Source organism: Pelobates fuscus, chromosome 13 (assembly GCF_036172605.1).
Source record: "Pelobates fuscus isolate aPelFus1 chromosome 13, aPelFus1.pri, whole genome shotgun sequence".
NCBI classification, from domain to species: domain Eukaryota; kingdom Metazoa; phylum Chordata; class Amphibia; order Anura; family Pelobatidae; genus Pelobates; species Pelobates fuscus.
The window spans coordinates 71,658,776-71,686,738 of record NC_086329.1 but is presented as its reverse complement, the minus strand read 5'-3'; the positions used below and the strand labels follow the sequence as shown (position 1 = coordinate 71,686,738).

Below are 27,963 nucleotides of genomic sequence, written 5' to 3'. Positions count from 1 at the left end.
GGTGTCCGACAGGAAGGGGAGCACATTGCACAACGTTACCCTCCTGCTATCACTTCGTGTAGCATTGTCGAGCTTCTGTTTCCCCTACCTGGTCTGACAGGAATCGCTCACTGAGAGCACAGAACTGCGTGTCGGAAAAGGATGCATGTCTGAAAAGTGTGCCACCAACGTAAAAAGTTTGGAACGCTCTGCTCTAATACTGAGGTGGCCTCTGTTAATGTGCCCTGGAGAGGGGTCTCTCTATTATTATTATTATTGCTGGCATTTATAAAGTGCTGTGGGAGGTTTTGTGAGTGCAACCTGGTGCTGTGATGTGGAAAGTGCTGTGGGTGCAATATGATGATGTGGGTGCAATCTGGTGCTCTAGTTGATGTTGTGCATGTTGCCTATTGCTGTGACCAAATGCAGATTCTACACTTTTATTTATAATTCAGTTATAGTGAATTAAAAGTATCCCAAAAAAATAGCTCAACTGGAAAAACTCTGCATTTCGGCTTTGTTTTGAGTTCAGCTTCTTTAACTTGAACATTTTAATTGACTTTAATTCTGACAATTCTTAATTTAGTGAATAACCCTGTCTGAGAAGCTTAGAGTGATGGGTGTGGACATACATTAGAAATACAGAATGAGATGGATTTGGTGGCTGCTGGTTCTAGGGTTGATATGTCTGTGGAGATCATGGCTGTAATGGGAGAAGATGGCGAGTGTTGTAGAAAAGGTTCTGGTTACGCTGTTACAGTTTTAGTGCGCAATAAGTATCGTTCTATCTACTGTCCTGATCAAATGGAACAAGCGCTATTTTTATTTATTAATGAACAAAGTTTGACATTTATACTCACTGAATATTTCCTTAGTAAGAAATAAATTGTATCTATTTTTCGATTTTAAGCGAGTTTTACCTAGATTTTAAAATAATAGCAACTTTCCTCTGAAAAAATATATATTTTAATAAGGCAAACCCCACTTTGCATACACTCACTTTAAGTACACTTGCGAGTACAGACATACCCGCGAGTGTACGTAAAGGTGCCTCGCGAGTACAGACATTCCCACGCCTCTTCTGACCGAGAGTGAACAGGAAATGGAAGGTTCTATTCTCGCCCGGAGCAGCTCAGTTCAGTGTCTTTGGGCAAGAACTTTTCACACCTGACATGGCACAGGTTAATCATCTCAAATTTATAATGACTACTCGTAGCTGAATATATATATATATTTTTTTTTTCTGCCCCTACATTGTCCATATTTTGCAATTGGCGCCATCCAGTGAAAGGGTTTACTCTGCCATTTTTTATAACTATGACTTATGCATTAGCCACAATTCTGAGGATTCAAAGTAAAACCAGATTTTCTATGGGACTACGGTCTGGAGACTGGTTAGGCCACTCCAGGACCTTAATGTGCTTCTTTTTGAGCCACTCCTTTGTTGCCTTGTCTGTGTGTTTTGGGTCTTGCATGGAGCACCAGACCGAGGAAGACTGACAGTTATCTTGTGTTTCTTCCATTCGCGAATAATCGCACCAACTGTTGTTACCTTCTCACCAAGCTGCTTGGCGATGGTCTTGTAGCCCATTCCAGCCTTGTGTAGGTCTACAATCTTGTCCCTGACATCTTTGGACGGCTCTTTGGTCTTCACCATGGTGGAGAGTTTGGAATCTGATTGATTGCTTCTGTGGACAGGTGTCTTTAATACAGGTAACAAGCTGAGATTAGGAGCATTCCCTTTAAGAGAGTGCTCCTAATCTCATCTTGTTACCTTTATAAAAGACACCTTGGAGCCAGAAATCTTGCTGATTGATAGGGGATCAAATATTTATTTCACTCATTGACATGCAAATCAAAGTAAAACTTTTTTGACATGCGTTTTTCAGGACTTTTTTTTTTTTTTTTGTTCTGCCTCTCACTGTTAAAATACACATACCATTAGAATTATAGACGGATTATTTATTTGTCAGTGGACAAACTTTCAAAATCAGCAGGGGATTAAATTATTTTTTCCTTCACTGTATATATATGTGTGTGTGTGTTTAAACTTTACTTTACTTTCCACTGGGGAATGCAGTTTATTTATATTTTTAAGTATTTAGGGCATTTCCTCCTATACGGAGTATAGAAAGGCAGAGATATCTACAGATCATCTGATTGTTCGCTGTGACATCACTGTGACATCATCCTTGCTGAGCACAGTTCAGTCACTACACACTGCTTAGACAGTAGTCACTGCTTAGCTGCTGTGGTGATCACGTGGCTAAAGATGGCAAATAGTAGAACCATTTTTTCCTGTTTTCCATGTGTATGCTGTGATGTAAGTAAAATACTTGATTTTCTGTATAAGATTCCAGTTCTACATATAATTAACTGAGAGTTTTATTATGTTAACCAAATCCCCAGTGTAGTCCAGGATGGGGGATAAAGAGAATACAGATTGAACATGTTATCTGATTAGTAATGGGGAACACTGGGGAGGTTACACTCAGGTCTATCATTTTATTCTTTCTTCAATATTTAACCCTTTCATGGCTCCAGTTTTAATGTCCAAAGCACAGTGACAGCATATGGTTACTGTATCGGTTTTTGTGGTATGAATTCCTTGACCCTTATTCATTTCAGTTAGTGGTATGTCAAGTGAAAGTACTATATAGTATTGTTATTAGGATGCTTATACACACATATATCCTGTATATGTATATAAAAAATATATCCGGACTGAAAGACAGCATTGAGACACTAATACTAACAGCACAGGAACAGGCAATCTGCACCAGATCAATAGAAGCAGAGTCTACCACACCAGACAGGACCAGAGAGTCCTCGCAGACAATCCAGCACATAGTAACCACACTGAGAGCCACAAATAACTTGTGATCCTGTTCGTCTGGCAAAGAGACTTTTTCTGATTCTTTTAATTTCTGCCTTTTCAGGTCAGCGGAACACAAGTAATCGATGTTATCGAGCAAGGAGCAGGGGCACACCCAGGTACATTAAAACACCTTGTGTGTTTGTGTGTGTGTTATGTAAATATATAAATATATATTGGATACATATCACATATCCCATTAAAGTAACCAAATTACCCATCATTAACCTGCTTACACCATTTTTATATCCACTTTGTGACTTACTGTAGACTAGATGCTGCTATCATGACTGGCTTCAGCTATCGTGGTTTTACTTTTCGATGTCTGTCTTTCATTAACCTCGATTGAGTGATACTGTCTGCTGCCATTTGTAATTTTGATTTTATCTTATTAATTTGCAGATGGTCCCCAGATTCCAGTTGCTTCTGATAGTGATTCATGCTCCTCACCAGATGAGGACAAGTTAGCCACTTTTGAGAAACAACTCGAAGATGAGTTCAAAGTTAAGAGCGAAGCAGAAAAGCTGATAAAGGCGTATTCTACCGGCCGTTCCAAAGTATGTTGGACATATTTTATTTCATCTTAAAGATCAACTATATCTTTATTAATTTATATTTTAGAAAACTCCTTCCACTTTCTGCAATGTGTGACTTTTTCCCACTCATGATGGGTTCCTAGCTAATTTTAGTTGATAGCAGGCTGGGGATCCGGGAGCTGATGGACTCTTTCTGCTCCTGGATCGAACTGAAATTAAAAGACATCATTTTGTGGAGTTCTCCTATGGCTCTCTCTCAGCTGAAAAGTACAAGGCTCTTCCTTCCACTTTTTTAAGTGCAAAGATATACACAACTCTCTCGTTTTTTTAAATTAGTTTGATTCAATGTATTTACAGGACATATTGGGGGGTGAATGGATGGTAAAAGAGAAATAAGAAACAAAAACCATGGGTGAGAAAAAAAACATGGAAAGACATGATAGCAAAGGATATAAAGGATGTACAAGGAATAGGCAGCCATAAGTAAATACCATAAGAGTGAATGAAAGTAAAATACAGGATAAATTGAAACGTCCCAGAGAGCACATTCTGTCTAATTAGAAGGGGCTGGCATTTCAGATAAGGTAGGGATCAAGGTAAAGATTGGTAAACGAGTATTCCCTAACATCCTCTCCATCTACCATGATGTTGTCTTAAAATAGTTTGTTAATAGCGGAGGGGTACAATATGTTGATGTATAGTTTCCACATTTGCAAAATCCTTTTTGTTAGCTTTCCTTTTGCCGTTGTTGTAAATAGTGTGTCCGTTCTGAAAATGTGAAGTAATTTGGTGGTAAAGAGGGAAATGTATTAAATCTCTAGGTGAAGACCAACAATAGAGGAGAGGAGAAATGCAAGGAACATTACAGTGTTAGAAATACAAACCTGTATCCCTAATGCTGAGGTGCCCCTGTCCCTAGTCAAATACAAGAAACCAAGAGGGAGGCACTCACCTAAACATGCATACTTATAAGGGTGCTGCTGGGGCCAATTCATACAACATACAAGATCCAGCGCACTCACTAAACAATAATTTAAGTATTAACATGTAGCCGTTTTATTTAAAATCACCTTACCTAGTCAAAAATAATGGGGGATTAGTTACATTATATGATCATACGTTGCATAAGCCTGCCACAACTCCAATGTTTTTGCCTAGTTGAGGTGGATTAATCTCATAAGAGCATACATTAGGTTGCTAGATTAGGACCAGCCAAGAATGGGGTACATTGACGTTGTGGCAGGCTTATGCAATGTATGATCATATACTGTAACTAAATTCCCATTATTTTTGCCCAGGTTAGGTGTTTTTAAATAAAGCGACTACATTATATGAGCCTTGAGATTGCTATTTGGTGAATGGATGAGTGCGCTGGATCTTAGTCAAATACATGTCATCGTCCCCCTCCCCTCATGTGCAATACAAAATAATAGTAAAGTTTTGCTTACCTTTTCCACCTCTCTACATCCCGCAACATCAGTGAGGAAACGTGGCATTATTCTTGATGGTCCAATCCAATGTTCCTCCTGGGTTGCATTGGAGATCTGATGCTTTTCTATGAGCTTCCGCGACACATGACCGATTTTTACTTGTTGCTGTGGAAGCACCTCTAATCATTGTCAGTATGACAGCCTTTAAAGGTGAACTTAACCTAGCAATAACTTCTAAAAAAACCTGCAATGTTTTACATTGCAGGATTAAAAGGGAAAGGAACTCTGCACCCAGGCCATTTCACTGAGATTAAGCGCCTTGGTGACTTCATTGTCTCTTCAAAAGGGTTTTAAGGGACAGTGAAAATTAAACTTAGCTCATGTATACATGGCGGTGTGGGGTAATAAACCTAAACGTCCAGTCTTTGTTTATCTTAAAGGGACACTATAGTCACCTGAACAACTTCAGCTTAATGAGGTTGTTCAGGAGAGTGCTACAGCTACCTGGAGCCTTTTTCTTGTAAGCACTGTATTTTCTGAGAAAATGCAGTGTTTACATTGGAAGCTTGGAACACCTCTTGTTGCAGTCAATCAGACGGCCACCAGAGGGACTTCCGAGTTCAGAGGCCCTAAAAAGGCCTCTCGTCCGATGCATTCTGGGTGAATGCATCAGACGGGCTATCAGCACACAAAGCACTGTGAACGCGCTTTGTGTGCTGATAGCCTGTCAGCACTGCTGTGGGCGTGGCTTCAGCTGACAGCTTCAGCTTCAGCTGACAGCTGAAGCCCGAACCCACAGGGACCTACTCTCCTTCCCCGGCCCCCACCCCTGAGCGGTGGGTGGGGGCCCTAAAATTATCTATAAGGGGGGGGACCTACTGTCCCCCCCCCCCCGGCCCCCACCCCTGTGCGGCGGGTGGGGGCCCTAAAATTATCAATAAGGGGGGGACCTATTGTCCCCCCCCGGCCCCCACCCCTGAGCGGTGGGTGGGGGCCCTAAAATTATCGATAAGGGGGGGGACCTACTGTCCCCCCCGGCCCCCACCCCTGTGCGGTGGGTGGGGGCCCTAAAATTATCGATAAGGGGGGGGACCTACTGTCCCCCCCGGCCCCCACCCCTGTGCGGCGGGTGGGGGCCCTAAAATTATCAATAAGGGGGGGGACCTATTGTCCCCCCCCGGCCCCCACCCCTGAGCGGTGGGTGGGGGCCCTAAAATTATCGATAAGGGGGGGGGCCTACTGTCCCCCCCCGGCCCCCACCCCTGTGCGGCGGGTGGGGGCCCTAAAATTATCAATAAGGGGGGGACCTATTGTCCCCCCCCCGGCCCCCACCCCTGAGCGGTGGGTGGGGGCCCTAAAATTATCGATAAGGGGGGGGACCTACTGTCCCCCCCCGGCCCCCACCCCTGTGCGGCGGGTGGGGGCCCTAAAATTATCAATAAGGGGGGGACCTACTGTCCCCCCCCGGCCCCCACCCCTGTGCGGCGGGTGGGGGCCCTAAAATGATCAATAAGGGGGGACCTACTGTCCCCCCCGGCCCCCACCCCTGAGCGGTGGGTGGGGGCCCTAAATACAAAGGGGGGGGGGGACCCTAGTTAACCCTCCCCCCCCCCCCCCCACAAAAAAAAAATTATCTCCCTACCTACCCCCCTCACCCTAAAAATAATGAGGGGGGAACATTAACTAAAAACCTGTAAAAAAAAAAAAAAAGAGATAAAAAAAACTTACCATTCGATGTTTTCTTTCTTCTAAAATCTTCTTTCTTCAGCCCAAAAAAGGCCAAATAAAAATCCATAATAACCGACGCAATTAAAAAAAAAAAAAAAAAAAAAAAAACGAGCGCAAAAAAAATAATCCATCTTCACCCATGGAGGGCTCCGCGCAGACTGAGCTCCGCAGGGTGGGGAAGGCTTATAAAGCCTTGCCCCGCCCTGCAATTAGGCTAAGAACACTCTGATTGGTGGGTTTAAACCAATCAGAGTGCTCTTTGTCATTTTACAAGCGTGGGAAAGTTCTTTGGAATTTTCCCACGCTTGTAAAATGACACAGAGCACTGTGATTGGATGGATTTCAAGCCATCCAATCACAGTGCTCTGTGTCATTTTACAAGCGTGGGAAAGTTCTTTGGAATTTTCCCACGCTTGTAAAATGACACAGAGCACTGTGATTGGATGGATTTCAAGCCATCCAATCACAGTGCTCTGTGTCATTTTACAAGCGTGGGAAAGTTCAACTTTCCCACGCTTGTAAAATGACACAGAGCACTGTGATTGGATGGCTTGAAACCCATCCAATCACAGTGCTCTGTGTCATTTTACAAGCGTGGGAAAATTCCAAAGAACTTTCCCACGCTTGTAAAATGACACAGAGCACTGTGATTGGATGGCTTGAAACCCATCCAATCACAGTGCTCTGTGTCATTTTACAAGCGTGGGAAAATTCCAAAGAACTTTCCCACGCTTGTAAAATGACAAAGAGCACTCTGATTGGCTCAAACCCACCAATCAGAGTGTTCTTAGCCTAATTGCAGGGCGGGGCAAGGCTTTATAAGCCTTCCCCCGCCCTGCGGAGCTCAGTCTGCGCGGAGCCCTCCATGGGTGAAGATGGATTATTTTTTTTTGCGCTCGTTTTTTTTTTTTTTTTTTTTTTAATTGCGTCGGTTATTATGGATTTTTATTTGGCCTTTTTTGGGGCTGAAGAAAGAAGATTTTAGAAGAAAGAAAACATCGAATGGTAAGTTGATTTTATCTCTTTTTTTTTTTTTTACAGGTTTTTAGTTAATGGTCCCCCCTCATTATTTTTAGGGTGAGGGGGGTAGGTAGGGAGATATTTTTTTTTTGGGGGGGGGGAGGGTTAACTAGGGTCCCCCCCCCCTTTGTATTTAGGGCCCCCACCCACCGCTCAGGGGTGGGGGCCGGGGGGGGGACAATAGGTCCCCCCCTTATTGATCATATTAGGGCCCCCACCCGCCGCACAGGGGTGGGGGCCGGGGGGGGACAGTAGGTCCCCCCCTTATTGATAATTTTAGGGCCCCCACCCGCCGCACAGGGGTGGGGGCCGGGGGGGACAGTAGGTCCCCCCCTTATCGATAATTTTAGGGCCCCCACCCACCGCTCAGGGGTGGGGGCCGGGGGGGGGACAGTAGGTCCCCCCCTCATTGATAATTTTAGGGCCCCCACCCGCCGCTCAGGGGTGGGGGCCGGGGGGGGACAGTAGGTCCCCCCCTCATTGATAATTTTAGGGCCCCCACCCGCCGCACAGGGGTGGGGGCCGGGGGGGGACAGTAGGTTCCCCCCTTATTGATAATTGTAGGGCCCCCACCCGACGCACAGGGGTGGGGGCCGGGGGGGGACAGTAGGTCCCCCCCCTTATTGATAATTGTAGGGCCCCCACCCGCCGCTCAGGGGTGGGGGCCGGGGGGGGACAGTAGGTTCCCCCCTTATTGATAATTTTAGGGCCCCCACCCGACGCACAGGGGTGGGGGCCGGGGGGGGACAGTAGGTCCCCCCCCTTATTGATAATTGTAGGGCCCCCACCCGCCGCTCAGGGGTGGGGGCCGGGGGGGGACAGTAGGTTCCCCCCTTATTGATAATTTTAGGGCCCCCACCCGACGCACAGGGGTGGGGGCCGGGGGGGGACAGTAGGTCCCCCCCCTTATTGATAATTGTAGGGCCCCCACCCGCCGCTCAGGGGTGGGGGCCGGGGGGGGACAGTAGGTTCCCCCCTTATTGATAATTTTAGGGCCCCCACCCGACGCACAGGGGTGGGGGCCGGGGGGGGACAGTAGGTCCCCCCCTTATTGATAATTGTAGGGCCCCCACCCGCCGCTCAGGGGTGGGGGCCGGGGGGGGACAATAGGTCCCCCCCTTATTGATAATTTTAGGGCCCCCACCCGCCGCACAGGGGTGGGGGCCGGGGGGGGACAGTAGGTCCCCCCCCTTATTGATAATTTTAGAAAGCGAGCTGAGCTGTCAGTCAGACAGCTCAGCTCGCGAACGCGCATTCCGCGCACATGCGCGGTAAAGCGCTCAGGTTCTTCATAGGGCGGCATTCAATGCCGCTCTATGAAGAACGCGATTGGTCCAGCGCGAAGCCGTCCCATTGGGCCCCGCGATTTCGTCATTTTGACGAAAAAGGGGGCGCGGCCTAGCGGGGAGCTCGGCGCTGGAACGGAGGTAAGTTTTTAATATAAAAACACCGAAATTTTTTTTTTTAATCAATGAAAGTTCATATAAAAGCAAGAAGGAAGGCTGGGGAACCTGTCTTTCTTGCTTTTATATGGTGACTATAGAGTCCCTTTAATTATCCATTTGATTTTTCTGCTTACAGGATCAGAAACATCTCAGTGATGCTCAGAAAATACTCCATGACAGCAAAAGAAAAATAGAAATTTTGCGCATGTTGATTCTCCAACATAAAGGTAAAGGTTCAGTGATGTCATATGTTCTGTGTATTGTGAATGTGGTTTGTGTTCTGCTCTCTTATAGAAAGCTAGGTTTATGGGGAAACATACAGCTCTTGGAAGTGTCAGACAAAGGGAATTCAGCTATGATTCAAATGTTATTTCTTGTATTATTTGCAAATAATGGAATCTCCCAAGAATATTGCACTAACGCGTTTCGACCGTTATGGTCTTTATCAAAGTGCTGTAGTGTGAAACAAATTTAGCGTTTAAATACATTAAAAAAGGCGCGCATTGTGATTTCTTCGCCTGTTTTTATATATTCCGTGATATGACATATTCTTATATATATGTAATCCTTTTCAATAATTTTTACTGTGTTAAAATTAGTAAAATATTTTATTCCAATAAGCTTCCCCACCAAAGTTCCGAATAGCAGTACAAAGCATGGATAAATATGTATAAAATGGATGTTCTTTACACTGTTTATTTACATTATGGACATGGTACAAAAGATATTTGAGAAAAACTCATTGATGCTGACCGGAACCGGAGTTTCGCTGGAACGCAAAGGGAACATGACCGCTGACCCGGAAATGCCCTGTGACACGCAACGTGACCGGAAGCCGGAAATTAAATGACGAGGAGTAACAGCCGGAAACCGGAAGTAAACCGGCGAAGAAATCACAATGCGCGCCTTTTTTAATGTATTTAAACGCTAAATTTGTTTCACACTACAGCACTTTGATAAAGACTATAACTGTCGAAACGCGTTAGTGCAATATTCTTGGGAGATTCCATTATATGCTATGCTATGCAAATAAAGTTTGTTCCTGTACTTCCTGACTTGGTTTTCATCAATTGACACAAGGGGATTCTGACAGAGATAAACTTAACCTGCCTTTCCAGCATTGCGGTCTCCAGGAAATTATAAAAAGGCGCTTATAGTCTGAGCCGCTATTTAAGGCTCAGCACCACGTGAGTGGTCAATTTTATATTTATTTCATTTCATTCATTTTATACAGGCTATACTATGTCCTTTATTTTATATTTTTAGGACATCCAAGACATATGGTAATATTGCCTGTTTAATATATTTTATCTATTTTATATTTGGTGTATAATTACTTGCTCTCACCATACTATTTACGATATTGCTTTATACACTTTCTGTGTGATTTGGAGTGACTCACACTTGGTGATTTGAGCACCTTTTACCAATATTCCTCCTTTTTTACTGTGTTTTATTATAACAGGCTATTTACCCAAGATTATTTTGACACTTTTAACGTAGCGATTTCATCGCCAATCTCTGCTAAATATTGGAGTAAAAGTGTTTTTTTTCTCTATTTTGGCATATACACCAATAACAACGGTTTTGTAATGTGTATTTCGTAAAGCTAGTGTGTGCTATTGTGTTCAGCTACATCTGCTGAGTATAACGATACCCCCATTGTATGCCTTTGGCACTATTCTGTGAATCTACAATGCCATATAAGAGACAAGGCTATTTCAGTTTCTATAATTAGAATTTTCATATAATGATTTGACGGGCCTATGTCTCATTTTGGAGTATTATAGCAGTTTGACTGTTTAAATAACCCCACAAAGGGCTTTCATTTGATAAAGCAGATACCCCAGGGTATTTTATATGGCGTATATTGTGCCCTAACTTGTCACCATTTTTTTACGAATTTATGCCAATGTTTGTGGTGAAAGGAAAAAAAAAATTTCTTACACTTGATATGTGTCACTGTCATAATATCCCCAAAAGTATGCTCAGTTACATCTTCTGAGTAAACCAATATGCCCAATGTATGACCTAGACACTATTTTGTGATGTTACAGTGCTGTAAACGAGACGTGACAAGTTCAGGTTTTTAAGTGTGAATTTTCATGGTGTTTTGATGTGTCCGTGTCCCACTTTGGAGCTCTTTAGCAGGCAAGCTAGCCTAACACCGAATTCACCAATTCCCCACTATTTTCCGCCCACCCCAGCTAGCTAAATATATAATTTTAAAATATTTTAATGAATTAATAGAATAAATATAACCCCTGAGGATTCAAAAAGATAAAAATTAACCCTCAGGGTTTAAAAAAATAAAAAGCTGATGACTGTAAAATGTAGTCCCTGCCAATTGACAACTGTAGTCAGTGATCAATTGGCATGAAAGGGGTTAATTATATTAAAGCAGGTGAAAGGGGGTGGGATTTAACTTAAAAACTTTTATTTACAGGGAGAAGCAGATCATCACTGATCCGTCTCCATGCACTTCACACTGGCCGCGGAAGAGTCAGAGGCTGTCAGAGCGATCACAGCTGCAGGGACAGTGCGATCGGGGGCTCCCAGTCTGCGTTGAATACCGAGACAGACCAGAGGAGCGTTAACCCCGCGATTGCGGTGATCCAGGGTTAACTTTAATAAATGACAGAACTTTTCCATCAAGGTTCCTTTAGGCAATGACAAGCTTGATGGGAAATTTCTGTCTGTGGTCGGAAAGCGGTTAAAATGTTTTGTGTTTGAAACAGTGCACTGAGACATATAGAAATATGTAGAGAAACCTTATAGAAATTACCCGTTTAATACTGTGACACCTGAAACTACCATGTCGATTTCCTTTTTACCATTAATATAATAAAATTTAATAATTTGTGTCCTAGAAACACCTACAATAAGTCCATTGGAGAAACGCATTGAGGAGTTGAGCCACCGATTTGCGATCGAGCGTGCCGTGGCTGAAGGAGCCAAACATGCCATCCAGAAATTGGATGGAAAGCCGCTTGTTGAGGTCAGTTACAAAGTGTATTCTCTTAACCATTTCATCCCCAGAATGAATAATGGGCCTCCAATGTCTGTCAAGGGGTTGGAAGTTGCAGTTTATTGGCATTAGCCAAGTAGCCATGGTATAGTATTATGACTTATAAAGCGCCAACAGAATCTGCTTTATGAATAATTTATATTCTCTCTTCTGAGACCTTAATTGTTTGAAGTCTTTATTGGTCCATTTGTTCTGTATTTTATTCTGTCTCTATGGTGCTTTATTTAAAATTCTCCCAATTGTTTAATTCCCATTAGTTTTATTAAAAGCCAATAGCATAATATCAATCTATGGAAATCTATGCTAACTAGTTTTTTCTTTTCCATTCAGCATTTAAGTTAAATACGGGTTTTTTTCAATAAACTGATTTGTAGGAAATAAAAATCTGAATTACCAAACTGAAACAAACCTAGATAAGCTCTGACTAAAGCCGAGATGGAATTTCTCCAGATCACTATTTTTAGTTTAAATATTTGCAGTTCAGATTTCAGACTTTAGTGATTAATCCTGAGTTTTATACATTGAACATGATGTGGAATTATAACACCCTTTATAAATACAGTGAAAGTATGAGCCACACTTGTAGGACTTGTGTGTCTAACCTTGAACATCAGCTCATGTTAGACAGCAGCTTCCAGATATTTTTGCCAGCAGATAATGTCTGTCGTTCTGTTGATCCTTTATCTTTTTTTTTCACTTTTTAACAGGCACAATCAATACTACAGGCGTCAAATGAAAAGCTGGACCTCCTTAAATATTCCTTGCAGGAACGAGTGAAAGAACTTCCTGATGGCCACCATAGGAAGAGTATAACCACCGAGGAACTGTCCCTTGGTTCAGTCAAATCCAAGTCCATAGCACTAACCGGTAAGTTGTTTTGTCTCTGAAAGATCTGGGAATAAACGAAACAAGAATATTTAACATTGAAATATCCGAGCATGTTTCCATCTGTGTGAAGTCTGACTGGAGGAAACTCACAGTTAGCCTACTGATATTCCAGCAGGATTTATTCTATGTGACGTGTATGCAAGTTTAAATGTGACCGGTGACATTTTAAATGATAACAATATGTAACTCTTAGCATCATTCTTCCAAATGTACTGAGCTAGCTTTCTGCATAACTTTTTATTGAGTGAATTAATAGCATAAACTAAGTAAACAAGTTAAGCATTACACTTTGAGGAATATTTTACTAATGGGAAATTAGATAAATGACTTTACTTACTCTGTCTAAGACACAGTTTATAATCATCTGAATATGTGAAAATGACATGTTACTGAGAATTTGCACTTTTTTGGTATTCTCATGAATTCAGTTTTACTTTTTTTTTTTTTATTATCTTAGAGTCCCACTAAGTGTAAAGGTTAATCCAGACGTGGACTCCTTGTTCACTTTGCATAGAGGGGTTCCAACTTGTATAGCGTGGACTTGTTGCATTTTGGTTCTGAATTACTCCTGTGAGTGTTTAGAAATATCTAATAATGCAAATAGTATACGTTTCCTCTCTAATGGCACCAGTGAGATAAACCTTGTCTGACTACCAAGCAGGGACTAACTGAAGTTACTGAGTTTTTATCTGTTTGTAAGTTCAGTTTTGGTTGATTTATATTCTGATAAAGATGTAAAAGCTGCCTAATCATTTCATATTCTGTGTGTGCTACTTAGACCAAACACAAAGTTTTCTTTAACATCAATGTGAAAGTGTAATAGCCATTGTTACAATATTTATTCTGATTGTTTGACAGGTACTCTGAAAGTGCGAGTAAAGGGCTGTCACGGTATTCTGGAGAATGTACCTGGCAGACTAAAGGACCCGTCAGATGTTCTCCCTGGCAGGAGTCCACGTCGAGGAAGATTCTTATTAATGAACCGGATCAGAAGAAACAACCGTGGCAGCAATCAGAACATCCAAGAGACTTTTGACTTTTCTAGTACAGTGATTTTTATCTTATTAATCCCGTTATGTGTACAGTGACGCTCAATAACAGTGCTCAATATCTGGGGTATCGAACCTTTCCCTGCTACAATTGTTAAACTACATATCCCACCATTTACTGACAGAATTTATAATCATAGTCCAGTAACATTTGACTGGTCATGGTTAGACAAGGTCTGTATAGGAATCTTGGATCCTTTAACTCTGCAATGTTCCTGTTTGGGGAGAATGGAGGCGAAATACAAATATTATTATCTAATAGGATTCTCCGTCCTTCACAAAGACCCTGCCAATCAATCACAATACTGAAAGTGTTGTCAAGGAGATCAGTTTTACAAAACATATTTCCAGATATCCCTCCACAATTGCCTTTTTCCACCAAATTATTTTACAAATTCTGAATGAAGTGACTCTAAACTTTAAAAGTGAAGGAAACATTTACCAAAGATTCTTCAAGCTGGGAATCCTATCTGTCAACTTTATATCCTCCTCTAAACAAGTTACAAGTTGCCTTTGAAACATCCTCCTGGTCCATGGGGAGAATACTGGCTCACAACACCCCTTACATTATCGTCTTATCTAATCAGTAGACGAGATCTCGACTACTTTACTCATTGATGATTTCATTGTTTCTTTGGGATTGCGGCTTTACCATTCTGAGACTTGAACACAGCTCACAGCCAGCCTGACTTTCAATTTTATGCTCTGGACTTTCCTGATTATTTGTTAATGCAATGTTTTGGGTTAATTTTTTATCATCCATTTAATTGCCATTAAATATTATTATTACATGTATCTAACAATGGCATTGTGATATATAACAGTACATTATTATGTAATCCTGTACATTCATAATAAATGCTAATAGTATTAAACAAATACAATATTACACAAACGTTACTGTATAGTAGAAAACATGGAATAGTGTGACAAAAAATATATAAATAAGATAGGCCCACCTCTCAGATCACCAGTAAAATCCTTGACATAATGTCATACCCAGGGGTGTATAACACAGGAGGGTCTATGTAGCAAACCTCATAGGAAACTGTAGCACTTCAATATATGTGGAGTATAAACTGCAAGAAAGCCTCCTTAATTCAGTGTGCCAAAACAAGGCTGCAGGGTGTTACCTCCTTAATCCAGTGTGCCAAAACAAGGCTGCAGCATGGTACCTCCTTAATCTAGTGGGCCAAAACAAGGCTGCAGGATGGTACCTCCTTAATCCAGTGTGCCAAAACAAGGCTGCAGGATGGTACCTCCTTAATCCAGTGTGCCAAAACAAGGCTGCAGGATGATACCTCCTTAATCCAGTGTGCCAAAACAAGGCTGCAGGATGGGACCTCCTTAATCCAGTGTGCCAAAACAAGGCTGCAGGATGGTACCTCCTTAATCTAGTGTGCCAAAACAAGGCTGCAGGATGGTACCTCCTTAATCCAGTGTGCCAAAACAAGGCTGCAGGATGATACCTCCTTAATCTAGTGTGCCAAAACAAGGCTGCAGGATGGGACCTCCTTAATCCAGTGTGCCAAAACAAGGCTGCAGGATGGTACCTCCTTAATCTAGTGTGCCAAAACAAGGCTGCAGCATGGTACCTCCTTAATCCAGTGTGCCAAAACAAGGCTGCAGGATGGTACCTCCTTAATCTAGTGTGCCAAAACAAGGCTGCAGCATGGTACCTCCTTAATCCAGTGTGCCAAAACAAGGCTGCAGGGTGTTACCTCCTTAATCTAGTGTGCCAAAACAAGGCTGCAGGATGATACCTCCTTAATCCAGTGTGCCAAAACAAGGCTGCAGGATGGGACCTCCTTAATCTAGTGTGCCAAAACAAGGCTGCAGGATGGTACCTCCTTAATCTAGTGTGCCAAAACAAGGCTGCAGGATGATACCTCCTTAATCCAGTGTGCCAAAACAAGGCTGCAGGATGATACCTCCTTAATCCAGTGTGCCAAAACAAGGCTGCAGGATGGGACCTCCTTAATCTAGTGTGCCAAAACAAGGCTGCAGGATGGTACCTCCTTAATCCAGTGTGCCAAAACAAGGCTGCAGGATGGGACCTCCTTAATCCAGTGTGCCAAAACAAGGCTGCAGGATGATACTTCCTTAATCCAGTGTGCCAAAACAAGGCTGCAGGATGATACTTCCTTAATCTAGTGTGCCAAAACAAGGCTGAAGGATGGTACCTCCTTAATCTAGTGTGCCAAAACAAGGCTGCAGGATGGTACCTCCTTAATCCAGTGTGCCAAAACAAGGCTGCAGGATGATACTTCCTTAATTCAGTGTGCCAAAACAAGGCTGCAGGATGATACTTCCTTAATCTAGTGTGCCAAAACAAGGCTGCAGGATGGTACCTCCTTAATCTAGTGTGCCAAAACAAGGCTGCAGGGTGTTACCTCCTTAATCCAGTGTGCCAAAACAAGGCTGCAGCATGGGACCTCCTTAATCCAGTGTGCCAAAACAAGGCTGCATGATGGTACCTCCTTAATCCAGTGTGCCAAAACAAGGCTGCAGGATGGTTCCTCCTTAATCCAGTGGGCCAAAACAAGGCTGCAGGATGGTACCTCCTTAATCCAGTGTACCAAAACAAGGCTGCAGCATGGTACCTCCTTAATCTAGTGTGCCAAAACAAGGCTGCAGGATGGTACCTCCTTAATCCAGTGTGCCAAAACAAGGCTGCAGCATGGGACCTCCTTAATCCAGTGTGCCAAAACAAGGCTGCATGATGGTACCTCCTTAATCCAGTGTGCCAAAACAAGGCTGCAGGATGGTTCCTCCTTAATCCAGTGTGCCAAAACAAGGCTGCAGGATGGTACCTCCTTAATCCAGTGTGCCAAAACAAGGCTGCAGCATGGTACCTCCTTAATCCAGTGTGCCAAAACAAGGCTGCATGATGGTACCTCCTTAATATAGTGTGCCAAAACAAGGCTGCAGGATGGTACCTCCTTAATCCAGTGTGCCAAAACAAGGCTGCAGCATGGTACCTCCTTAATCTAGTGTGCCAAAACAAGGCTGCATGATGGTACCTCCTTAATATAGTGTGCCAAAACAAGGCTGCAGGATGGTACCTCCTTAATCCAGTGTGCCAAAACAAGGCTGCAGCATGGTACCTCCTTAATCTAGTGTGCCAAAACAAGGCTGCAGCATGGTACCTCCTTAATCCAGTGTGCCAAAACAAGGCTGCAGCATGGTACCTCCTTAATCCAGTGTGCCAAAACAAGGCTGCATGATGGTACCTCCTTAATCCAGTGTGCCAAAACAAGGCTGCAGGATGGTTCCTCCTTAATCCAGTGTGCCAAAACAAGGCTGCAGGATGGTACCTCCTTAATCCAGTGTGCCAAAACAAGGCTGCAGCATGGTACCTCCTTAATCCAGTGTGCCAAAACAAGGCTGCATGATGGTACCTCCTTAATCCAGTGTGCCAAAACAAGGCTGCAGGATGATACCTCCTTAATCCAGTGTGCCAAAACAAGGCTGCAGCATGGTACCTCCTTAATCCAGTGTGCCAAAACAAGGCTGCATGATGGTACCTCCTTAATATAGTGTGCCAAAACAAGGCTGCAGGATGGTACCTCCTTAATCCAGTGTGCCAAAACAAGGCTGCAGCATGGTACCTCCTTAATCTAGTGTGCCAAAACAAGGCTGCAGCATGGTACCTCCTTAATCCAGTGTGCCAAAACAAGGCTGCAGCATGGTACCTCCTTAATCCAGTGTGCCAAACCAAGACTGCAGCATGGGACCTCTTCCATTGTGCCAAACCGAGGCTGCAGTGGGAAACCTCCTAGTCCCACATTGTTGTCATGCTGTAGGTTTCCACGTGTTAGCGTAGTGAGACTATTCAGAATCAGGGAAATCCATTAGATATCTCAGTCTTGAGATTTACAAAAAAAATGGCGCTGCTCCAAAGTAAAAAACCAAGTAGACCGTTTTAGTCAGCCAACAATCTGTACAGGTGTTGCAATGTATAGCAAAGTAGTTTTAAAAAGAAAAATAAGCTTTATACATTGCAACACCTGTTCAGATCGTTTGATGGCCATTGTTCCATAATAAGACATTTTTAACATTACTCTATACAGCAGCTCACAAACTACATTTTAAGTTGGTAGACGGGCCTTATGCCCTACAATGGCCTTATTTATCGTAAACTCACTTACCTGATTCTATTGGATTGGTTACACAAATTATTTATTGAAGACACCTCTGTAAAACAATTCTTCCAAATCTGTGGCCAATATGTATTTACAATAAACATCGCTATCCAAATGAAAATCAAAACCACAATATCGATCTATATCCTGTTCAAAATTTGTAGCAGGTCAACACCAAACTACTCTACCCACATATAAACTTGGACTCACTCATCGTACAAACTCCATTCTTTACATTATTTGTTAGACAAAAAAGACCGACAGCAGGAACATCATTTTCAACATGTTTTTAGTGAATTGGTTCTAGTGTTATTTCACATATATCTCTTTGCTTATATTCAGACTGTATTACCTGGCTGACTATAAAGTTGTCTAGTTTTTTTATTTTCTTTTGTTTTTTTTACAGAATACAGGAGATTAGACTCCTTTGATGAAAGCAAACCTCTAGAGCTTTGTGTAAAGCTAATAGATGAACCTTTATATTGTCTGTGTATTGACCAAAGCTACGTAGAAATGTTCTTTAAATTAAAATACTCTTAACCTTTTAAGTTGAGTTCCTGAAATTTCCTTACAGGTGAAGTCCGTACTCAGCTGAAGATCGATCATATTCCAGTGGGTTCAACAAGTTGGAAAACTGTTTCTAACCCATCCTGGAATAAGACATTTAAACTGGATTTAGATAAGGTACATATGGCATGCGTGTATTATTTTTTTTTTAGCTTGAATTCATTTTTGGCCCCAGGTAGAATTAATACGTTATAAATCTTCAAATCCTGTAAAGAGTTGTCTAATTGAACTCCTTTTTCTAAACCTTTTAGGACCTTAATGTGTCAGACAGTTAAAATGTAGAGTTGTTTAACATTGGGTTAGTTTATCTTTCTCTAGATATTGTTAAAGGATTTTTTAAACAATCTGTGATATATTGCATATTTTAGAAAACATTTGCCACCTTGACTTTTTATAACTTTTTAGTTAAAGGCATTCTGTCAAGCATTAACTAACCACATTGTTTAATTGCTTATTTTCCCCAATAAACAAGCTTGCCATGTGGATAGAAAATTTATAGGTGCAAACTGATTTTATGTTTACATACCCACCACTTCTGGGTCTGCTTAATGCTCTGTACACCTGACCTGGAATGAACTGCGATTAATCTCTCAAAGTTAGCAAGTCCTGCTGTGTCAAGCACACACATGGAAGACTAGTAGTGTGGCTAGTAATAGGGCAAAGAATATAACACTTTAAACAAATTTATATCTATTCATTTACTAACCTCAATATATTGATGAAAAATAATTTTGTTTTTTTTTAATGTGAAAATGGTAAAATGTGGTTTAAATGTGTGGAAATGGTTCCTTACGAAAACATGATTGGCCCAAAACTTTTTTTGTTTAAATAACTATTGTTCATTTAATTTTTACATAGTCTCGGGAGCTAGAAATATCCTTATATTGGCATGATCAGAGATCACTGTGTGCCACAAAGACTCTGAAGTTGGAAGAATTCCTGTTGAACCCCAAACAGGAACTGTGTCTACAACTGGAACCACAGGGCACCCTTTTCATCAAGGTGAGAACCAATCTCTGGCCACGATAAATTTATAGTTATATTTTAATGTAATAATACAGAAAACAAAAGAATGATTACGTTACACAACTTTACAATTAAAAGATAGTGGATTTTCACACTTAGTGAATAAGTGTATAAATATAAATCAAACTGTACTGAAGTGTAAACTGAAATGCACAACTTAGGTAACAATAGGTGATTTGAAAGCATTCCTTAAGTCAGCAATAGTAGTAACTTGGATTTTTAGCTTAAAGGGACTCTGTTTTCAATTCATGCAATTTGCCATTTATTGAATAAACCTTTGTATATACGTCATATTACCTACATTACCACTTATAGCATCTTTAGCAATCTTTGACTTTTTTAGATAAAGGACACTATATTAAGTTATAGACTGTCTAAATAAAGGGCTTCACTTATTGTGATTAGCTGTAGAAGAACAGATTTGAAGCTGTTTACTTTTCCATTTGTGTGTCTGTTTTTATGTTGGTTTGGCAAAATAAGATATTATCATTTACTTCCTGCAGTTAACTCTTTCACCTTGTTTTGGAATAGGTGACGTTTTCCAGTCCTTTCACCCAGAAAAGGCCAAAGCTTCAAACAATTAAGAAATTAATCTCCTCAAAACAAGGTAAGTGTATGTTTAACATGCCTCGTATTAAATAGCAAACTGCCCATGGGCCTTTAAAGGCATCTATCAGGCAGAAATTATTATTGATTGGTTACTGACAAGCGGCGAACCCTTGTACCCCAGTACTAGCCCCCAGTGTGATAGAACACATCAAGCTTGTCAAGCAGTGTGAATGCACTCAGTAACCAGTGTGGGGTTTCACATTTCATTATCTTACAGGTAGAGAAACTGATACATATACATCCATTCTAACAACCATACTGCAGGATGTACATCTTATAACATATACAGTATACACAGATTAAATTACTTATACCTACCTGAAGATCATCATTTTCACTGGATGCCATTCCCATTAACGACATTGGTATTATTGGTTATTGTAATATTATAAACCATAACTCACAATTAATACATTCAAATAAAGTTCTAGGCTTGGAGATTGTGTTCCTTCTTTTTTTTCCTATGCTTTTACTTTAGAGTTTTTGGATTATGATGTAAGCAATTAATACATTATTGATCTCTGTGTATCATATACAATACTCAAGTTATGTTCTGTGCTACTTTTATAGAGGAGACCACCGAACCAGCTCCACTGGAGGATGCAGCTATTGATGCTCATTCGCTGCCAGAATCGGATACTAAGAGCGTGGATTCATCGGCGCCGGCTGTGGATACTGAAACGGAAAAGACCATCCAGCCAGCTCCAGAAGAAGATGTTGTTACTGACAATCCTATATTGCCAGTAGCCACTGAGAGCATGCGCCCATTAACACCTGATGCTGATACCATTACAGAAGAGACCTTCCAACCACCTCCAGTGGAAGCTACAACTATTGACAATGTACCAGTAGTGGACACTGAGAATGTGGATTCAACACTACCAGCTATCAACACCATTAGTACAGAAACTATCCAACCACCTCCAGTGGAAGCTAGAATTTTTGACAATGCTCCACTGCCAGTAGCAGTAGAGGACTCTGTGAGCATGGAACCATTACCACCAGCTATTGTAAGCTTGCTAGAAATGACAATCCAACCAGCTCTAGAAGTTGATTTAGTTACTGACCCTACTCCATTGCCAGTAAAGGACACGGACAGCGTGGAGCCATCGGTGCCAGCTGTTGATGAAATTACAGAAAAGACAATTCAACCAGCTCCAGAGGAGGATGCAGCTATTAATCCTCAATCACTACCAGTAGAGGACTCTGAGAGCATGAAGCCATTGCTGCCAGCTGACGATGAAGATACAGAAAAGACAATCCAACCACCTCCAGAGGAGGATGCAGCTATTAATCCTCAATCACTACCAGTAGAGGACTCTGAGAGCATGAAGCCATTGCTGCCAGCTGACGATGAAGATACAGAAAAGATAATCCAACCAGCTCCAGAGCAGGCTGTAGTAATTGACACGCCTCAAGTGTCAGCAGTGGACAATAAGAAAGTGGAATCATCACCACCTGGTGCTGCTACTGATATGGAAAAAAACATCCAAACATCAACAGAGAAAGATGCAGTTATTGATATTGATAACATTGCAGAAGAAACCACTGGACCACCAAAGGGTTTAGTTCGTGACGCTGTTCCATTGGCAGAAGCAGATGTGGAAAATCCATCATCATCAGCTGGGTATTGAGATATTCATCTTTCTCATCAATGCTGTTAACGTATACTGTGTGTTATAGTAGAATTTTGTTTTGGGTCTTTGTTTTTTCATGGGGGAGGGGACTGTATGTAATTTTAAATATATTTAAAACGTGTTCTTTTCTTTGCAGTATTCAGCAAGGAGCTCGGCTGAGCATTCAGGATTTTGATTGTCTCTGTGTGCTGGGAAGAGGAGCATTTGGAAAGGTGGGTTATGGTGTGAATTCCACTTTCAATATAAAAGGTGTCAAGATAAATGCTAGGTAACAATATATATATATATATATATATATATATATATGTATTTTGCATTTCAGGTTCTGCTTGTTGAGTACAAGCGTACAAAGAGCAAATTTGCTTTAAAAGCCCAAAAAAAACAAGACATAACTGGAACTAAAAGAGTCCCAAGGTCAGTAAATGGAGGGTACTTATCATCCTAATTTTTTGATTAATTTTTGGATGGTGATACTATTTGTCAGTTTTTATTTGTGTGCAAGAGTTGCCTTTAAAAAAGTGATTAATTGGGGGCAAGGCCTATGCCTCATGGTAGCTGGTTGCCATTTAAAATAAGAAAAACTACCACAACAAGAGGACTTAGTCTTAAAGTAGAGCGACAAAAGTTTAAAAATAAAATCAGAAAGTATTATTTTGTTGAGAGAGTAGTGGATGCATGGAATAGCCTTCCAACTGCGGTGGTAAAGGTTAACACAGTAAAGGAGTTTAAGCATACATGGGATAGGCATAATCCTATCCTAGCCATACGATAAGGCCAGGGACTAATACAAGTATTTAGAAAATTGGGCTGACTAGATGGGCCGAATGGTTCTTATTGGTCACATTCCATGTTTCTATTTGCATCTTGACAGTGCTCCTCACAATACTCCTATTTTAAGCCTATTCTTGAGGCAATCTGCATTCACAATCAACACATTCGGTGCCCTACCAGCTGCTAACACTGAATGGTACGGTCCGGTTTTTAGAGGTGCCGATGCCTTTATCTCCGGCGGAGCCGATGAGGCTTAGTGAAGGCACCAGGCAGGAGAGGCGGCCAGTCTTCTGACCTGTGAAGCACAACTCTCTTGCAAAGACCTACTGTGTCCCCCCTGGGCTGGTGGGGGTTATCCCGGTCCCCACTGCGCTACCTGTCACCTGTCTGGAATCGTACAGCAGTGTATTGGAACGCAACTCTGAATGCAGGATGGTGGAGGTACTCTCCCATCAGGGGCATGCTGTAAATATGACAGAGTAGCCCTGGAGTGACCCCGTTGAGCACTCTATGATAATATTGGAAGCTATCTTTAACGACTTCTGGCCTAAGCTAACAGCCCGAGAAAAACTGTCCCGGCTGAATTCCCGATCTCGAGATCAGAGGCGACAGACGCGAGATGGTGACAGGACCCTGTGGGCATTACTCAACCGCAAGCAACTGCTCCTCGTTTCCACGATACTCCTGGGCTGAAGGTCAATAAGGGCTTACTCACCTTGCATCAACCACACCAGCAATCAGCGATAAACCATACCACTCTTCTGCTGTCCCTTAGATGGGAAGGACTTCAACTTTGTCATTTCTCAAGCCCGTGGATCAGGGATCCAGGCCTACACAAAGGCCTGGGGCTATGGAGTTGCCTTGCCTCACCGTTCTATTACAGCTATTCTTCATATCCAGAGACTGGGAATTGGCTAAACATGGGACTCACTACAGCATATAGCCATTACACCTCCTGTATGAGCTTTGCTGGGATTCCTGAAGGACTCCAACTCCCATTCTGCCTTCAGCTGTTCAGTCAAAAAATGTTATCATTGACTTTACTTTAGTCTTACATTTTTTTTTGTATTTTTTTTTCGTATAATTTATGTTGCGTGGATGAGACACTCTGGTAGAGCTTTTAGATGCAGTAGTACTCCTCTGGGTAATGGCTTAGCATGTGATTTAGCATTCTTACCCTATGTTACTTCATCAGTTGTCACCGTGTCTGGACAAGCTACTCGTTAGCAAGCCTCTATCTTAATATATACCCAGACATGACTCTAGCTTGTTATTACTATATTCTAAAAATGTGCGTTTACTCTACATGCCATGCTGAAGCTTTATACAATTTCTTATTGCTAGGCTTGTAAATGTTGTCGTGGCACTACAAGTATGAATGTTATTATTTGCACAGCAAAAAAAAAAAGTGATTAGTTGAATTATTCCATTTTTATTTCCAAGGCTTATATGTGAAAAGGAAATCCTACATACTGTGAGCGAAGTACAGCATCCTTTCCTTGTTAACATGTTGGCAAGTTTCCAGACTCAGGGTCATTTTTGTTTTTTAATGGAGTATGCCGCTGGTGGGGACTTAATGACCGATATTAGGAACAACAACTTTCAGCCATTTTCCACAACCAGAGCTGTGTAAGTAACAATAGTTTTGGGATTATGGAAACGGATTGTCGCAGTTTGGTTGGTAAAGGGTGCTGACTGCAGCAGCAATCACCGTAAGTAGGAAATTAATACCCATATAAATACAAAGCAATGAGGAAAGATAACAAGTATGTTAGCTACACGAAAACAAGTGGGTAACACAAATGCAAAACAAGAGAAAAGGGAAATTTAATATGAGGAAACTGGAGGCCTCTGGGTCTCTGACCTTCTGGACACAGGATCTCCAGGAGCAGGACACAGGGAGCAACTCCAGAACAAATCCAATGAATTGACACAGAAAGGGCTGGGCTACACTAAAGAGGGAGAACATCATCCTAAGGAAAGGCCTGCTGGGGACAGTCAGATCTCTTCAGTCTGAGGACAGCAGCCTGCAACAGCACCACAGAAAGGTGTTGGCAGTATGAGGTACTGCACCAAACTGCAGAGATCAGAAAACCAGCCAATATTCATGGACTCGTGACACCAAGCTAGACATCCTAACCAAATGTAATAAAGGGACACTATAGTCACCAGAACAACTGCAGATTATTGTATCTGTTCTGGTGAGTAGAATCATTCCCTTCAGGCTTTTTGCAGTAAACACGGTCTTTTCATGGAAAATGCAGTGTTTACATTACAGCCTAGTGATAACTTCACTGGCCACTCCTAAGATGGCAGCTGGAAGTGCTTCATGGGAAAGTGCTGTACAGTGTACAGTGCCTCTGCATGGAGACAATGAACTTTCCTCATAGAGATGCATTGATTCAATGCATCTCTATGAAGAGATGCTGATTGACCAGGGCTGTGATTGGCTTGTGCTGGCCCTGATCTGCCTCTTTGACAGTCTCAGCCAATCCTATGGGAAAACTATGTCAGCCAAGCAGGCAGATCAGGGTCAGAGGCAGCTGCAGACTTGAATACAAGTATGATGTTACTCTATTTAGAGAGACCATGGGGCTAGATGGTGGATTTAACACTATAGGGTCAGGAATACAGGGTTGTGTTCCTGACCCTATAGTGTTCCTTTAAGGTGGACTAGAAATTTGAAAACAAAATCAAAAACAGATTAAGCTGACTGTTAATACAGAAGATACAAGACATTGCAGGAAATATATCTGAGCACAGATTGACACATGATTGGTGGAATCAAAATTTTCAATGGTACAAAAACTTCATTTCCTTCCCTAAAATGAAACTAACTTATTCTCTTTTCTACAGGTTTTATGCGGCGTGTTGTGTGCTCGGCCTGGATTTCTTGCATCAAAACGATATTGTTCACAGGTAAGTGTACAGGAAAAAATAAAGTTGAACATACATAGTGAACAAAGAGCTGTGTGTTGCAGGCGCTTAGGTAGTGATTATGGTAAATTGCAAAACGCTACAACACTCTGGTGGGAGTCCCTTTCACCCACCACAAATTTGTATAGTAAAATAGAAAGGGAAAAACGCTAACAGCAGTTCACCTTAGGAGTGGATCATTCAATAAATTTGTTATACACCTACCCTTAGAAGGGTGACTTGATGCTGTCTTAACAAAATTGCGTGTAGTACGTCCAATTCAGGTAAAAGATTTTATATCTTCTGTATTTATGTGTATATGTACCTGAATTGGACACAATTTTGTAAAGACAGCATCAAGTCACCCTTCTAAGGGTAGGTGTATAACAAATGTATACATACATAGTGTCCCCATAAATATTATCTGTGTTATTTTAATGTATTGTGATCAAAATGCTGTGTCTGTGGTTTGATTGATTAGTTATGTTATTATGTTAACTGTTTGTCTTATAATAGTTAAGTCTTTAAATCTAATCTTTAAAAAGGCTAAAAAAAAAACCATGTAATTCAAGTGCCTCTAGTGATATTGAAAAAAATAAAAACTATTTTTCTGTATTTTAAATCCAGAGATCTCAAATTGGAAAACATTGTAATTGACATAGATGGATTTGCCAAAATTACAGACTTTGGTCTTAGTAAACAAGGTAAAAATTAGTTTATATTAAACAAAAGTCATTTCTCACAAAGTTGCAGAATTTTACTTTACCTTCAGATAACATCCAACTGCAAACCGAATTAAAAGTATGTATGAAACACAAACCGTTACTCACTAAAGTCCGATTGGCTTCGTACTTAATGGGGCAAACCCATCTGACTGAAATTTGTCAGAAATGCAGCGAAATTTTCCAAAATTCTTTCCCCTAGGCATTTATAGAAACCAGAATGAAAATAGTTAAAGCCTTGGCAACTGCAAGGGTTAATTATGTTGCAGTTGGTCAAAATATATAAATAAAAACCCTGTGGGGACCATTAAGATCCCCATATGACTATAAGGAAGTTTAAAACCTCCCCCTTCCCTTAACTGCCATAGGGACTGTTTAAAACTAGTGACTGGGCAGCCAATGTCCATAGTAAATAATTGGGAGCACATAGTCCCTTGTATCCCCACCTGTAGGCATTTGGTGGGGGGCTAAAAATCAATAATGCAGGTCGACAGTTGGTGGAAGGCTACTCATTTTATACTGGGAGAACCTAATGTCCCCACCACATTCATTAGTGCTGGGTAGGGGCTCTAAATATTTAAAGGAGCGCTAAAGGATCAGGAACACAAACATGTATTCCTGACCCTATAGTGTTAAAACCACCATCTAGCCCCCCTGGGCCCCTCATGCCTCCCTAAATATAGCACAATCTTACTTGTATTCAAGCCTGAAGCTGTAGCTGTGCATATGCTGTTTGTCTCAGACTAGCAAGCTGCCTGCTGGCATCATCAGAAGTTGTTGCCAGAGCCAATCACAATGCTTCACAATAGGATTGGTTGAGACTGTCAAGGAGGCAGATCTGGGGCAGAGCCAGCACAATTCAAACACAGCCCTGGCCAATCAGCATCTCCTCATTGAGATTAATTGAACCCATGCATTTCTATGAGGAAAGCTTAGTGTCTGCATGTAGAGGGAGAAGACACTGAATGTTTGGATGCATTTTAGGCAGCCATGACCTAGAAATGATCTCTAACAGCTATCGGAGGAGAGGTCAGTGAAGTTATCATTAGTCTGTAATGCAAACACTGCATTTTCTCTGAAAAGACAGTATTTACAGCAAAAAGCCTTAAGGTATTGATTCTATTCACCAGAACAAATTCAATAAGCTGTAGTTGTTCTGGTGACTATAGTGTCCCTTTAAACAATGGGGGTTGAACATGCCATTGTCCAACCCTCCCCCAAAATTGATTGTCACTATTGGGTCCCCAATCCCCTCTTTTACAATGAATTACACCTACCAACCCCTTTCATTATAATAAAATTGGGAGGGAGGCATTAAAACTAATATCTTTGAAAGAAAATAAATTATACTTCTCTTCTGAAGTCTTTTTTTCTTGTAAATCTTATCTTCAGCCCCAAAAAGGCTACTTTAGTATCCATCATCCTGCAATGTAACACTTACAAATCCCAATTGCAAAAACCTGCCCACAAAATTATAAACCTGACACAACTTAAATAAATCTTTCTTTGTCCTGCGAGGGCTAGTGCAATATGAAGCTTTAAAGTGGGAATTGCCTTTATAAAGGCTTTCCCACACATTGAATTCTCATTAG

General features: G+C 41.6%; 1 protein-coding gene across 1 annotated transcript in view; it reads left to right on the top strand.

The window, feature by feature from the left end:
- Positions 1 to 630: 630 nt before the first annotated feature.
- The window catches only part of LOC134582612 (serine/threonine-protein kinase N2-like), a 30,952-nt gene continuing 3,619 nt past the window's right edge, over positions 631 to 27,963 (top strand). Inside the window, exons 1-16 of the mRNA XM_063439278.1 lie at positions 631 to 684; positions 2,919 to 2,973; positions 3,257 to 3,411; positions 9,150 to 9,240; positions 11,884 to 12,011; positions 12,749 to 12,908; positions 13,635 to 13,663; positions 13,745 to 13,973; positions 18,698 to 18,807; positions 19,549 to 19,692; positions 20,248 to 20,323; positions 20,896 to 21,952; positions 22,099 to 22,230; positions 24,177 to 24,362; positions 25,590 to 25,652; positions 26,277 to 26,353. Of these exons, the coding sequence (XP_063295348.1) occupies positions 631 to 684; positions 2,919 to 2,973; positions 3,257 to 3,411; positions 9,150 to 9,240; positions 11,884 to 12,011; positions 12,749 to 12,908; positions 13,635 to 13,663; positions 13,745 to 13,973; positions 18,698 to 18,807; positions 19,549 to 19,692; positions 20,248 to 20,323; positions 20,896 to 21,952; positions 22,099 to 22,230; positions 24,177 to 24,362; positions 25,590 to 25,652; positions 26,277 to 26,353 (2,746 nt within the window). The remainder of the gene's footprint in view (positions 685 to 2,918; positions 2,974 to 3,256; positions 3,412 to 9,149; positions 9,241 to 11,883; positions 12,012 to 12,748; positions 12,909 to 13,634; positions 13,664 to 13,744; positions 13,974 to 18,697; positions 18,808 to 19,548; positions 19,693 to 20,247; positions 20,324 to 20,895; positions 21,953 to 22,098; positions 22,231 to 24,176; positions 24,363 to 25,589; positions 25,653 to 26,276; positions 26,354 to 27,963) is intronic.